Source organism: Podarcis liolepis (assembly GCF_965112155.1).
Source record: "Podarcis liolepis genome assembly, chromosome: 17".
Lineage (NCBI taxonomy): Eukaryota > Metazoa > Chordata > Lepidosauria > Squamata > Lacertidae > Podarcis > Podarcis liolepis.
Window position 1 is genome coordinate 8,949,010 of NC_139571.1, and position 15,151 is coordinate 8,964,160.

The 15,151-nt window shown below is 41.6% G+C and overlaps 1 protein-coding gene and 1 long non-coding RNA gene across 7 annotated transcripts in view; one reads left to right on the forward strand and one right to left on the reverse strand.

Moving 5' to 3' along the window:
- Positions 1-15,151, forward strand: part of SMARCA4 (SWI/SNF related BAF chromatin remodeling complex subunit ATPase 4) — a 66,102-nt gene that overhangs the window by 14,183 nt on the left and 36,768 nt on the right. For all 4 annotated transcript variants that reach the window (XM_083482896.1, XM_083482897.1, XM_083482898.1 and 1 more), the window contains exons 3-12: positions 585-834; positions 1,493-1,625; positions 2,145-2,537; positions 2,700-2,798; positions 4,638-4,896; positions 5,267-5,393; positions 7,755-7,928; positions 9,253-9,426; positions 9,565-9,732; positions 12,380-12,430. In XM_083482896.1, the coding sequence (XP_083339022.1) occupies positions 613-834; positions 1,493-1,625; positions 2,145-2,537; positions 2,700-2,798; positions 4,638-4,896; positions 5,267-5,393; positions 7,755-7,928; positions 9,253-9,426; positions 9,565-9,732; positions 12,380-12,430 (1,800 nt within the window). In that variant the 5' untranslated portion in view covers positions 585-612. The remainder of the gene's footprint in view (positions 1-584; positions 835-1,492; positions 1,626-2,144; positions 2,538-2,699; positions 2,799-4,637; positions 4,897-5,266; positions 5,394-7,754; positions 7,929-9,252; positions 9,427-9,564; positions 9,733-12,379; positions 12,431-15,151) is intronic.
- LOC310697018 lies at positions 5,506-14,745 on the reverse strand. Of its 3 annotated transcripts, none has more exons than XR_014520852.1 (6): positions 13,791-14,745; positions 13,140-13,295; positions 10,238-10,351; positions 9,628-9,688; positions 8,886-9,009; positions 5,506-6,443 (listed from the first exon to the last, which is right to left on the reverse strand). It is a non-coding gene; the product is annotated as an uncharacterized lncRNA (long non-coding RNA). The 3 variants fall into 3 exon arrangements; XR_014520853.1 differs by having other exon boundaries at positions 13,771-14,743; XR_014520854.1 differs by lacking the exon at positions 13,140-13,295 and having other exon boundaries at positions 10,238-10,804; positions 13,400-13,805.

Below are 15,151 nucleotides of genomic sequence, written 5' to 3' on the forward strand. Positions count from 1 at the left end.
CCTAGGAATGGTATCAGCTGGTGAGCTGCAATTCAACTGGGGAGTGGCAGGGAGGCAAATGGGGTAAGAGGTACAGCTGGCTGAAAACGCTACTGACAAAGACTGTGGGGAAGGCGAGGAGAGAAGGCCACACATCTTTACTCAGCCAGGGGGATGGGGAGATGCAGATAACGCAGCTTCCTTCTGTGAAAAACATGGAAGGGCTGTCCATGAACTAGTGACAGGTAAGAGGCTTCTGAACAGACTATGCTGGGAGAAATGGAAGGGGGGCTTTGGAAGAAAATACACGAACACCAGGAAATAAAGCCAGTTTATCTGCGTCACGTTAACCTGGTTGAAAGATTTCCTGTGAGCATAAAGGCCCTGATCCATGGGTGGGGTGGAAGTAAGTCCCAGTCATTATCCAAAGGTACTCCGGTTATTCTCTCTTTTTTTTTCCCCCTAAGCACAAATGGTGATATTTCCAGAGCAGCACATAACTATGTCATGCTGTGAACCACTGATCATGTATTTTTCCTCTGACAATGAAACACAAATGGTTCGGGGGCTTTGTTTCTCACTAATAATGAATTATCTTGCCCTAGGATACTATCTTGAACAACATCGTTGAAAATGTCTACTCCTGATCCTCCAATGGGAGGAACGCCTCGTCCGGGGCCTTCTCCTGGGCCTGGACCTTCTCCTGGTGCTATGCTGGGCCCCAGCCCTGGACCGTCTCCAGGTTCTGCACATAGCATGATGGGCCCCAGCCCCGGGCCACCATCAGCAGGACACCCTATACCACCACAAGGGCCCGGAGGTTATTCTCAGGACAACATGCATCAGATGCATAAGGTAATAAACCACAACATTGCTTTGCTTTTGTGTATATATGATATACTGCTGTGCTCTCCTGGTGTGGAAAATCAAGTGATCTTTGTCGCAATCTTCCTTCTTTCAACGTCCCCTCCCCAGTAAAATGCAGCACATCTCTTCTCAGTCTTATGTTTCAGCATAAGAAATAGAGGCCTTCCCCTCGCAGGTCCATTCTTTAGAAATTTAATATTTTAGTTCTCTGGTTTTAACCACATCCTGGGGCTTCAGGTGACTGTTTCTACGTGGTACTGAGACTTGCCTTTTTCCAGATTGTGTTAACCCCCAATGTTTCAGGCAATTTTTCCGTTCTGAAAAGTGTTTCATTGCTATCTTGCTGTGTGAAATGTCCATACATCTTTTAAAATTAGGCCATCTTGTACATTTTTGAAAGAAGGTAGAAACTTAGCAGTGTTGGTGGGCATACTTGTTACCTAAGTCACACACACTGCAAGAGCACCTTAACCGACAGGTGTTTAGAAACGGAACTTTAATGTTCAGTGAAATGTGTGTAGTAGCAGTTCTCAATAAGCTGGTTTGCACATCCCATTGGTTTCATATCGTGCACACTTAGAAACTGTTCCAGTGAAACAGCTATTTAAATGGATTTTCGATATTTGTTTTTATATTGTTGTTGCAGCCAATGGATTCCATGCATGAGAAGGGAATATCTGAGGATCCTCGTTACAGCCAAATGAAGGGCATGGGAATGAGGGCTGGTGGGCACACAGGAATGGGACCTCCTCCTAGTCCAATGGATCAGCATTCTCAAGGTATTGCTTTCTTAAGATTAATGTGCATCAGATTGCAGATTAACTCTGTATTCTTGATATAAATTACAGAATCTGAGATTGTTTTTAAGCAAGAAAAAGAGTTTCAATTTTGGTGGTACTGGATAAGTTGCTGCTTTTACAACTGGGCAGATGTAGCAGGCAGTAACAGCACTGCTTTCTGTTACTGATCTGACTAAGAACCACCTCTGTAGCTTTCAGCATACATTTGAAGCATTTGTGCTCTTTAATCCTAGCAAATTTTGGCATTATTATGGTGTGCGTTTTTAAATAAAAACAGCTGTATATTATATTGTTGTATCCCACCTTGGAACCTTATGGTGAAGTGTGGGTAAGAAATATTTTGAATAAATATCTCGTTTTAAATGGCTAATTAAAAATTAAAATTAGATAAACATAGTATCTGTAAAATGCAAAAGCATGTTTAAAATATAATTGTATTTAAAGCTTGATTACAGCAGATTGATCTCTCTCCCTCTGTCTGCGCACTCTTCTCTCTAGGTTACCCTTCTCCCCTTGGTGGTTCTGAACATGCATCGAGTCCAGTTCCAGCTAATGGTCCTTCTTCTGGCCCCCAGATACCCTCTGGTCCTGGAGGAGTCCCATTAGATGGTACTGACCCCCAAGCGCTAGGGCAGCAGAATCGTGGCCCAACTCCTTTTAACCAGAATCAGCTGCATCAACTGAGGGCTCAGATAATGGCCTACAAGATGCTTGCCAGAGGCCAGCCTTTACCTGACCATCTTCACATGGCCGTGCAGGGAAAAAGGCCAATGCCTGGAATGCAGCAGCAAATGCCAACTCTACCTCCACCTTCTGTATCTGGAACAGGACCAGTGCAAGGACCAGGGCCTGCACCTGGACCAACACCTCCGAACTACAACAGACCTCATGGTACGTACAGGCTTAAGTGCATTATTCTGGGGAGATTGGCCACAGAGTAACCCACTTCTGCTAGAGCTCCTCCTTCTCCCTCTCCCATTTAAGGAGTGATGCAAACGGTGGAGGAAGAAAAACCTTACTCTGTGTGTATGTGTCTGTCCAATGTATGCACAGGTATGGGAGGGCCTAACATGCCCCCTCCTGGACCCTCAGGAGTTCCCCCAGGAATGCCCGGGCAGCCCCCTGGTGGACCCCCAAAGCCCTGGCCTGAAGGTAAGACCTTTGTGAGGGCAGGATTAATTGAAGTTTAGCTTTTTTAAAAAAGTTGTATAATTAAATACATTTTGCATGAACAGCAAAATCCTATAAAAACTTGAAGGATGCAACTGTACTTTTTGTTGAGTTTTGTTACATTAAGCTAGGATGGCTACCCCTATATAATCCATGCCATATCACATTGTTTCAGTGATACCAATTTGGCCATTTTTTTCGGAGTTGAAAGTGATAATTCTTAAGATATGTGTTCAAAATCAGTTTGAAAACTGCCACTGAATTACAGTTCTAATTTTTGTGCATGAATTATTATTAAATTTATTTTTATGACATCTCTGATACCTCAACCCAGCTCCTCTTCTCCCCCTCCCCCTGATTGTTGTGGTGCCAATGGTGACCCACTTTAGGACAAGCTGTTATGATCCACCTTTGGGTCCCACTCCAGTAGTTGAAGACAAGTGCTTTAAATAACTGCAAAGTGGGTTTCAAATCATGGGATTTAAAAACTTTAACTAGGATATCTTTTGACTTGATTGATTCTGCTATCCATGCATAAACTTGAACACCTCCAAGCTAGTCTGCAGCACCATGAGGCTGAAAAAGATTACAGAACTCCTCAGCCAACTTGATGTTTCAAATCCAGAAATTCTATAACTTCCACCACTGGAAGGTATAAGTACCATTAGAAACTCCAGGTCACATTGGAACACATTGGAAAGTCAACTTCTGGGGATTACTGTATTAAATTTGAGGTAATTTGGCACTGATTTGTTAAAAAACAATAAATATTCATTGGCAAAAAAGGGGAACTTCTGCCTGACAAATGGAGTCATCTTCAAGTAGGATAAGATCAACTCCTGAAAACCACAACATATTTAGACCACTTTCTTTTTGTTCTGAATTTGTGTTTACTTTCCTCACTTAAAAAGGCCTCTGGGACTTGCCTCAGCAGGATCCAAACTCCCTTTTGTAACATACAGTTTTGAGGAGGAAAATGGGCACTAGCTGTCTGAGGCCATCGGAACAAGGTGGCGGTTTGGGGGTATGTTTTGATGCTAGTAGGAGAAGCTACTGTGCAAACTGCTGAAGGTGTTATTAGTGTATCAGAGATTTCATGTAGCTGGTTTCGCCAGCTTCTAGTTAGATTCCTTTTCCCTTTATGTTCTGTATTTTTGGATCCACTCCTCCCAGCCATAGAGCTCCTGCAATATTTAGGTTTTTCTCCCAAACCAGATAAGCAGATATTTTACTCTTTGGAATGGTTCTTATTGATGGCTCATTTTCTCTAGACAAGCACACCAAATAGAGTTAGAAAGTTGTAAACATTCCATGACATCACAGCAGCTTAATGGCTTGAATAAAATGGTGGTTGAATAGTAATAGTTGTCAAACAGTTTTCAGCTTATTATTATAGGCCAAATAGTGGAATAGGTGTTCGCATTTAGTGCTCCTTTAATTCATTATAGAGATCACTATAAGAGGGTGTGGTATTTTTTCAGGTCATTTCCTGGGTTGAGAGCCAGTCTCATGAGTAGATGGAATGGCAGGTGTATACAGCGGAGGCCATAGCACCACAGTGGGAAGTGGTTGACTTTCTCTTAGTTTACTGTATAAGATGTCTGTGAGGATGAGCAGGGGAGCAGAACACCACTATCTCCTGTCTTGAGCTGCTTGCAGGAAGGTTGGGTTAAATTATAACAAAACAAAACTATTATTCAGCTGTTTAAATGTAGAAATTGGTCCTTGAACACTGCAGTCTTTATGCTCATATGTGCTTACATCAGGCTCTTACACGAGGGAGTCTTTAACAGCCTTCTTCCTACCAACGTTGTTCTATAGGACCAATGGCAAATGCTGCAGCCCCTACTAGCACACCTCAGAAACTGATTCCTCCTCAGCCAACAGGCCGTCCTTCACCAGCACCTCCGGCGGTACCTCCAGCAGCATCCCCTGTAATGCCTCCCCAAACTCAGTCACCGGGACAACCAGCCCAACCTGCCCCAATGGTGCAACTCCACCAGAAGCAAAACCGTATCACTCCAATCCAGAAACCAAGAGGACTTGACCCAGTTGAAATCCTTCAAGAGAGGGAGTACAGGTAAAAATGTAGCTACTACAACCTTAACTGTTTCACTGGTGCTTCTGGGCAACAGGTTGACTTTAATGAAGGCTGCATTCAGTGAAGTGGCTTTTTAGGGCCTGTTAGCACTATTCTAGTCTTGGTCTTCATTGTGCTCTCATGCTGGAACAGCAGGAGAATGTTATTAGCAAACCTGTGTTTGACCAAAGCCAAGTGTTACAGCTTTGTCCCTTTGCAGAGGGGTGGATTTAGGTTTATCTTGAACCTGTGTTGCCTTTCTCTTAGCTTCCTGACCCCTTGGTGGATAACTGCTGTAGCTGATATCTCTTGTTTCGACATGATAAAAGACCTAAACAAATGCATTGTTTGTTTTAATCTACTGTGTCAGACTGCAGGCTCGCATTGCTCACAGGATACAAGAACTTGAAAACCTTCCTGGGTCACTGGCTGGTGACTTGCGAACCAAAGCTACCATTGAACTTAAAGCACTACGGTTGCTTAACTTCCAGAGACAGGTAGGCTGAGTTCCATAGCTGGAACTCCTGTTGCTCAAGACTATTTTGGAAATTGGAATCACATATTTTACTCAAGGGTTTTGTCACTTAATGAAATGTACAAGAGGCAGCATTTCAGATTGAGTAGCTTCATTTCAATAAAATCAGAAGCTTAAAATGTGACAACCATCTCCTGGTCTTCCAGGGTCAGTTACTTGCTTTTCTGGTAATTTTTTTGTTTAGATACGGGCATGGCTTCATAATAGGGGACCAAATCAATTGTCAGGTGTGCCAGTGCTGTTTTGTATTCATAGAAAGGTATCTTGAAAGCAAGAGGTGCTAACTTGTGCCAATACTACCTTGGTGTAGTCTTTTAACACCTGGTCTACCTGTTTTGCTTGACGTGCCAGAATTTGTTTGTGCCTTAGGCAAATATGTCTCTGTGTTTATGAACTGCAATAATTTTCTATTTATGTCTGCCTCATATTTATATATCATAAGATAGTTAAAAGAGGTGGCAATTCCGTAGCTTTCCTTTTGAAGAGAAAATGACCAGATAGCCATACCAATGTAGATAAGTCCTTCAAAATGCACTTACTGTTCTTTTCCTCTTATTTTCCTTTCTTCCATTTCTTTGCTGCTTCTTTGTCTCCCATTTTATCCATGCTCCTCTTCTTTCCCTTTCTGTTCTCCTTTCAGCATTTCCTTCTCTTTCTACACAGTTATCCACCTTATTATGTCTTCCTTCTCCACTCTGCTTCTCCCACAAATTATTGTTTGGTCTTCTGCATATCTTTATTGAATCCATGTGCATCTCCCCCATGCCATTCTTCTTTTCTCCAGTGCTCCCACTCAATAATTTTCCACCCAGCCCAGCCATTTTTTAAATTTACATTTAGCTTTATTATTATTAACCTTTTTTCTCCAAAAGCCTTTCCTAGTCTAGGCCTCACTTTGAATCAAGGTGTTTCAGAGACCTTGGATTTTCCTCTTCACCTATCCTTCCTCTGTTGTGTTTGGCAACTCCTCTTCCTGAAGGGCATTTTGGGGGTGGTTGTGCTCATCTAAGTACTGTTAAAAAAAAAAGAAAGAAGGAGCAGGTGGAGTTACTTGAATAACAAAATAGAAATAATAAGCAATATCATCATCATTTTATTTGTATGCTGCCTTTCCATAGTTGAAACTATGCTCAAGGCGGCTTACAACATGACAAGATTTACATAATTACAAACAGAAGTCATAAACAATAAATAAAATGCATCAAAAGTACACAACCTAATGGACACAATTTCCACATGAATAATAAGTTCTAAAACTAAAGATACAACTTCCAACTGGAAGATTGTAATTGAAAATGAATAAATTATTTAATAAAACTAAAGATAAAACAATATCAGTAACAGTAACAGCTCTCTCAACCCCCCAGAATCAATACTCCAGCCCAAGAATCTGTTCAACAGCCTCAACTTTTGTAGCTGGAGTCAGTCAGCACTCCACTCTCCCAGGCCAGATGGGAAAGGGCCAGTAAGGCAGGGTGCAGGTCTTCCAGGGCTCACAGCCAAGATGGTCTTTAAAACAACACAGATAAAAATTAAAAACAATTTAAAAGAGCCGCCCTCGGTGCTAAGCAGCAGCTGCAGTCCTTGTGAAACCTGTCAAGCCCCGCCCCAAGCCAGGTGGAGAGAAGCAAGGGCAGGGCCCTTTAGGCCCTCAGCAGGCAGTCCTGTCAATCATTTGAGGTGGCTATCCATGTATATATGCTTTGTTGTCCTGCCTTGCTTGGAATTCTAGTGGTTGGGGCTCTGAGGTTCAAAGGAACCTCAGATGTGGATACGTCTCATGCCTTTCAGCAGGGTCATGTGTGCATCTTCCCTGTTTAAATAGACTGATAAATGAAGGATCCCCTAAAACAGTGATGGCCAAACTTGGAACTACAACTCCCATCATCCCTAGCTAACAGGACCAGTGGTCAGGGATGATGGGAATTGTAGTCCCAAAACAGCCGGAGGGCCAAGTTTGGCCGTCGCTGCCCTAAAACATATTGGAGAATAGGCCCCTTCCTATTCATTTTCCTTACCTTGCCCATCCCTTTAAGGTATGTGTACGTATATATGAGATCTAAACCATTCTGGGGCTTTGAGACCATTTCTATAAATACCATGTTGTATAGTTTCTCCTTAAGTTTAGCACTTTCATTCACTCAGTTTAACACTAACACAATTAATGCTTTGCTTTTTCTTTTGAAAAACCACTAAAAAAGACAATTGCAAAAAATATCTTCTTGTAATGTGCAGTTTTGGATATGACTTGGCAGGTACATGCCTTCCTTTCTCAACTTTCAGATCGGAACTGACTCTTTCTTTTAAAATTGTTGTTTCAAAGCTGCGTCAAGAAGTTGTGGTATGCATGAGAAGAGATACTGCTCTGGAAACAGCACTGAACGCCAAGGCATACAAACGTAGCAAACGGCAGTCCCTGCGGGAAGCTCGCATCACTGAGAAGCTGGAGAAACAGCAGAAGATTGAACAAGAACGAAAACGCCGGCAAAAACATCAGGCATGCAATTCTTCTGTTTTTGTGTGAAATGGTGGTGTGGAGAGGAGGGTGGCAAAAAGAGCAGTGCCGTTGAACATTTATTATACTACTAATGTTTCCATTTTATTTTTCTACATGAAGTTACTGCATTTTTGTAGGTAACTAATATGCAGCAAACAAAGTAACCCCATCAATTTCTTGAATGAGGAGAAGGGAAAATTAGGTGGTGGGGTTGAAATCACTCCTAAATGTTAAGAAGGGTTAAGAGAAGAGGGTTAAAAGAAAAGATAAAGGGAAGTAAAATGTATGACAATGGAGGTGAAGAACTAGGTGCATCACTGGTCAAAGAGCTATTGAAAATATGGAGTTAACCATCTTTGGTATCCATCGCTGTAGGTCTGATTTCTTTAGCATAAAAAGTTAGCCTATCGCTGGCCTGTTTATCCAGAGAGGGAGGTAGATGAGATTTCTAACATTCTCTACAATGAACTTCTTAGCTACTAAAACGGTTCCTGTATTTTCAGATTATCATGTATTGGAACTGCCTAAACATAAGACTATGATTAAAATCTTAAATAAGAGTACACTGCACTGTTTTGCTTAGGACTGTTGAGTAGCATTCCCACTACAATCCTGTGAGGTAGGTTACAGCAGGCACAGGCAAACTCCAGCCCTCCAGGTGTTTGGGACTACAATTTCCATCATCCCTCGCTAACAGGACCAGTGGTCAGGGATGATGAGAATTGTCATCCCAAAACATCTGGAGGGCCAAGTCAGGGGTGATGACAGTGGAGTAGAGATTTGAACCCAGGTCTTCATAGTCCAATCCCAAACCTCTTTCCACTGCATCTCACTAACTATAGGATAGGGTCATGTTCACTCCTTGTTCACCTTTGGCCACTCTCTGTATCTGAGGAGGAGATGTTTTTGATTCACTGAGTATCCTTTGGCTTACCATTCTCACACGACTGAGCCTACCTCACAAACAATTTTGGTGTTCCCATCAGGAGTTTATGGGCAGCTTGGTGTACATTGGGCTTCCCTGGAGGTTGCCTCAACCTGAGCACTCTGTTTGTCTGCTTCTGGCTTTGTGGAGATAAGACTAAAGGAAATTACAAACAGAAATTGAGATTTTGGCTGGAGGAAGGAAACCTAAATTATTGGAAGCAGTAACATCCTGCATAACATTTGCAACAGCTAAGAATGTGACTGGGCTTAATATGCAATTGAATACACTTGTAATGGGCATTTTGTGATTGCTGATATCACAGTTGTAGATTGCCAACAGTCTTCAGAGGCAGGTGTATAAATTCTTTAATCCCTTTCGTATTACATTTCCTTTTAGGAGTACCTCAATAGCATTCTTCAGCATGCCAAGGATTTTAAAGAATACCACCGATCTGTCACAGGGAAGATTCAAAAACTTACAAAGGCTGTGGCCACTTACCATGCCAATACTGAGCGTGAGCAAAAGAAGGAGAATGAGAGAATTGAGAAGGAGAGAATGCGCAGGTTGATGGTAAGGTTTGTTTCAAGATTGGAAACTAGAAATGTTTCAGGCATAAACTTTACCCAGCTGAGCTTGCAGTAGATTGCAGTTTGGTACACTTTGTTTTAAATTACTGTTGTTCCTAATTTAAAGCATTTTTTTTTAAAGGCTGAAGATGAAGAAGGGTACCGTAAGCTAATTGATCAAAAGAAAGATAAGCGCTTAGCCTACCTGCTTCAGCAAACAGATGAATATGTGGCCAACCTGACAGAGCTGGTGAGACAGCACAAGGCTGCCCAAGTTGCAAAGGAGAAAAAGAAGAAGAAGAAAAAGAAGGTAACCTGGAGTTCATTAACTTGCTGTGATCAGTAATGCTGATGAAATGCAAACTTCGTATAAGCATTTGGGTTGGAAGATGCTTTTCGTTTCATTTCAGGCCTTTGGTTGTGTGCTTCTGAAAAGGGTCCAATTCTCTAGTTATTTTATTTTTTGGCATAAAAAACATAGCATTGCTATCATAGCAAATCAGAATAGATCACACAATATCCATAAATAAAACACACAAAGCAATTGTTGTTAAATAGACTACTATTTCAACATTTTATGTTAAAACCAGTCCTTTTTCATGAACAAATAATATGACTAAAGGATCTAACTGTTCTGTCATAACCTGTTAGATTTCTCATGGCATCTTTTGAAGCTGCCGAGAAGGTCCAGAATATGCAAAACATACCAGCTCTTCAACATGTTCCTTACTCATCTATAAATGTGATTAAGCCTTAGATGTCATATACCAACAGAACATATATTTATAGAAACTCTTCTTAAGATTTGTACTTACATTTTGTTGTGGAACATGTTGCCATAGCCATTTCTGGACATCTAAGGAAATACCTTGCTCCAAATCCCTTTCCCATAGCAAGCAGCCGGTTTGTGGTCCCTTCTCAAAAACTTCCTGCTTTAAGGAACATAGATGTTTCTGTGTCTGAGTGCAATTAATTAAATCAAATTGATTTCCTTTAAAGCTTCCAATTTTCTATATGTTGCCCTGGAACATGTTTCTGCTGTATTTGTACTAGATCTTTAAAATTTTGTAATGTGGGTCTTGGTAATGCAATAAGCAAGTTATATACCCATTCTCAATTGAGCATGGGAGGTATCCAAGTGGATTACAATCTCCCCTATTGATTGGAAGGCAAGAATCACATGAACAGCTTTTTCCTGGAGACTTCTCCTGGTCCTTCAGTTCATTTTATGCTTTTGCTTGGAACAGATCGTACTTGCTACTCCCGCGTTTTATTCCTGAGCCCCAGGCCTGTTTTTTCTCCTCCATTCTGTTAGTCCCTTGTTTGTTTTCTCCTGGTCCCAGTCTCCTCTTCTTCAGCATTCTTTTTTTAATTCTTTTTGTCTGAAAGCAAAGGAGGAAGAAACACTTTCTTATAATTCTACATTGGTTTGTTGCCTATATTGTTATTACCTGTTTTTTACTCCCTCTCCTCCCATACTCCTACAGGAAAAGGGATGATAGTCTCCAAAACTATGCTCAGCATTACATCATGACAGCATTATGTCAGGGTGGTCAAGTATTTGTGGACTGCCTCAATATAGGAGGCAAGTTCCATCCTCCTCTCCTGTCAATGTGCATGTCCTCAGGGAGCTGATAGTGTTCCTTGGTTGACCCCAGTTGTTGATGTTGTAGCCACAGCCAGGAATGAGATCCTCATAGTGCTGCACCTACTTTACAAAGGATCACTGTGGCTCTTTTCTTCAGTACAAAACCATCCAGGATTCTTCCTGTACTCACTGCAGACACGCTCTCCAGCCAGCACCATTATCACCCACAAATGTTAGCCCTGCAGTGTCAAATGTGGGCCTCCAGAGGGCACATGATGACTTTGATTATACCAGGCACCCCCAAACTCAGCCCTCCAGATGTTTTGGGACTACAACTCCCATCATCCCTAGGTAACAGGACCAGTGGTCAGGGATGATGGGAATTGTCGTCCCAAAACATCTGGAGGGCCGAGTTTGGGGGTGCCTGGATTATACTGAGGAGATTGATTCAGAAGGAGAAGGCATTTTAAATGCACTAGCAGTGATTGAAACTGCAGTTCTCCAGAGGGGATCAAACTCAATGGTTAAGTCAATGTCTACTGTTAACTTGACAGTTATTAAGCCAGTCCTCTTGTTTTCACCATGACCTACAGATCATTTTGAACCACCTGAAGGATCATGGGTTTCTCATCAGTCAAGATAAAAGCCATCTACATTCCACTTGCAGGATTCAGCATAAGGGAGCAATGATAAATACTGCACAAGGCACATCCCCACTCTTCCTACTGAGAAGTTCTGCTTCACCATGGCATCTATGGCCTCCAGCAGGACAACAGAAATAATAGTTCTTGCCCAAGCTTTGGAACACATATTGCCATGGGAAAGTTTCTATTCTAGGCCACATCAGTGGACACTTCTTTCATATCAAGATGCCACTGTACACGCATTGCCTCTGGAAATTTATTTTTTCCAGAGCAGTCTGTGCTGGTGGACAAGATCAAGCAACTTCTCCAGGGGAGTCCTGATCAAGGACTTACTGTACATGAATAAATGCCAGTTTCTTAGGATAGGGAACCCACTGTAGGGGCACATGGGATGTATCAGAAGCATCCCACAGCTTCAGCTGAAGGACCAGCAACTTCAGTTCCTCTTCTCCTTGTAATCTTTTCATTCTAGCTGGTCACTGCACTCTGTAACTAAGAGAAATGCTGCTTGAGGTTCGTTGCTGTTTTTACCTCCTCCGTCACAATCCCTTTTCTTTTCGTGTCTTGGATTGTAAGGCTGAAGGCAATAAATGTTTTATCGCTCACATCTAGGAGCCTTTTTTTTGCTGAAGAGTGGGATAAAAGTGCCTTAAGTAAATAAAGTGTTTAAAAATGCAATTTCCTACTCTGTTAACAAAGGATTAATGTTCTTCCTTTATTTCCAGAAGGCTGAAACTGCAGAAGGACAGACACCGGCAATTGGACCAGATGGTGAAGTAAGATCCAATAACAACAACAATAATCATAATAATATTCTCCCTATTCATGACTTTTCTAGCCACAGTTTAGTGTGCTGATCTGTAGCCATTGGTCATAACACTCTAAAGTGCTATGGAGCAGTCATCAGATACTGTTCCGTTTCATTCCTTCCCTATGTCCCAATTCCTTATAATAGCTAAATGGATATTCCATGTTCAGAGACAGTTACCAAGAAGGACACAACAGCCCAGGGGCTGAGTGCTTTGGCCTTCATGCCCTGCTTAACATGCTGCAGGACTAGAAAAGACCAATGGGGTGACCTGACAGAAGCAGTCCTTGTGTTCCCAGTGTGCTCTCACTACTTGTGCATCTAGTCTGACCATCAAGAGCAGCACTGTATTTATATCCTTGAAGGATTTCGGGGAGTTTTGTACTTTATAATCCCAAGCAAATGTTAAGGACGTTCCGTTAAAAAGGCATTGTTCCCTTCCACTTAACCCAAGCCAGAGCCACCATGTTCTTAGACCTAAACAGAAGAATCATATAGAATACTTTACCAGAGCCCTGTCCAGCCATCAAGGCATGAAAATGGAGAGCAACTGCCTATGTTGCTTTTGTGCTGGCAATAACCTCTTCTCATCCTGTAAGTTCCGTTGCATGCCTTTTCAATGTTTGGTCCTTTCCTTACGTTCTTTTATATGTTTTACTTCCCACTGAAAAGCTCACCTGATTTTGTGGAGCAGATTCCTTGGTGGTAGTAGCAGGTTCCACCTGAGGCTCAGGATCCGTCTCCTGAACCTTGGTCTGTTTTGGATGGTCTGGACAAAGCGGAAGGCATGGAAACCCAGCACTTGAGCCACAGGCTTAGATTAAGGTTTTTGACTATGTGGAAATGAATTTTGGAGGATAGCCAGCATCAACATTCACAGGAGAAAAGTGAAAGAAATGTTAAAAACAAGTTTCTGATTGCTTCTTGAAAATCAAACCTTCCCTGGTAGGCCAGAGGCTGTACTAACTTGCCACAGTCAACCCAGCTGATGGTTCTTTACAAACTTGTCAAACTGCCCAACATTTTTGGTAGTTTTCCCTCAGACTAGCATTTATATACCATTAATACAAAGAAAAGACAGTAGTTATATCATTAGAGCATCAGGTCTCTTACGTGATCAAGGACTTTGCCTGTATAGTAAAGGAATAACCCTTCCTGTAAGATCCTAGCTAAATTAAACTGATAAGCCATTTAATTTATATCCGTGCAAGTTACAAAAGGCAACTAGTTCTAATTCTAAAAACAACTAAATCTAAATATATATATATAAAATATTTAGGAATAAGAAAATGAAAAACTCAAGAAAACGATGTAATAACTTCTTCCACCTCCAACAGTCAGTTAGAAATGAGTATATTCAAACAGCTGTTGTGATGACCTCATTTACCAACCAGCATTGTTGTCTAAGCATGACTTCATAGAGGAAAGAGAGAAGAATGGTGATTGGCTGACTAGATGTTCCTGCTTTTCGGGGCTTTCCACAAGCTTTATATGATCATATTTCAATATCTGCTTCTTAGGAAGGTCAGCAGAATCATTAGCCTGAAGAAGTTAGGGTTGCCTGCTGCCCATATTAAAAAAACCTCAACTAGCATGTTTTTGTGCTTTTCAACAAAGATTGTTCTTCAGAAATCTGCCAGTGAAGCTTAATATGAACATAGCTGTTTCACTGCGGTTAAAGGCAATTTGAGCACCAGCTCTCCGAGAGGTTCAAAGAAGAAACTACAGAACTGCTTTTGAACAATTGAGCAGAAAATAAATGAGCTGCTTAAGCAGAAAGATGAACTAATGAAGAAGCTTGAAAACTTGTTGTTGAAAATTAAACAGGAAACACACAAGTGCTGCCTCACGCAAAATGACCTCAAGAGTATTGTCAATGTGTTGAAAGTGATGGAGAAACAGTTTAAAAAGGAGACTCGCCACCATGTTGAAATACAGCTAAGTTTGAAAAATGAGCTCTGCAAAGAACATGAAGGTTTTGGAAAAGATCATGAAAGGGTTGGAGATGAAAGAAATGGTACCTAGGCTTCAACGAGAAACTGTGGAAAAAGAAGAGCTGAAGAATCAACTTAAAAAAAGCCAAAGAATAAATTGCATGTATAAACAAGTAACAATGATATAAAACTGCTTAAGGCTCAGTATGAGAAACATCCAGCTTATGAGAGGACCATCAAAGCCCAGACTCTAAATAAGCTGGCTGTAGTCATCTCAGTCCAAGTCTCCTGGTCCTTATTTGCCAGCTGCTTCCCTATTGCAGCTTCACTGCAAACAGACCATAGATTTTCAGCCATTTAGATAGTATCATAATCATCATAATTTTATTTGTGTGCCAACGTGAGGAGATTTACATAATTACACACATAACAAAAGTAGTCATAATAAATAAAACACATTAAAACATACACAACCAAATTTATAACAGCAACAGCAAAACAGCCCCTAAACAGTACCCCAACCCAAGAGTTTGTTTCAGCAGCCTCAGCTTTTGTAGCTGTTCTCCCAGGCCAAGTGGGAAAAGCTAGCAGGGCATAGAGACAGCATTGCATGTACTCACTAATTTCTTCTGACCCTTTCAGTGGCGTAGCGTGGGTTGTCAGCACCCGGGGCAAGGCAAGTAATTTGCACCCCCTAACCTGCCGCCGCTGCCAGCTTCTTCTTGCTGCTGCCTGGTCTGGTCTGGTGTGGTTCT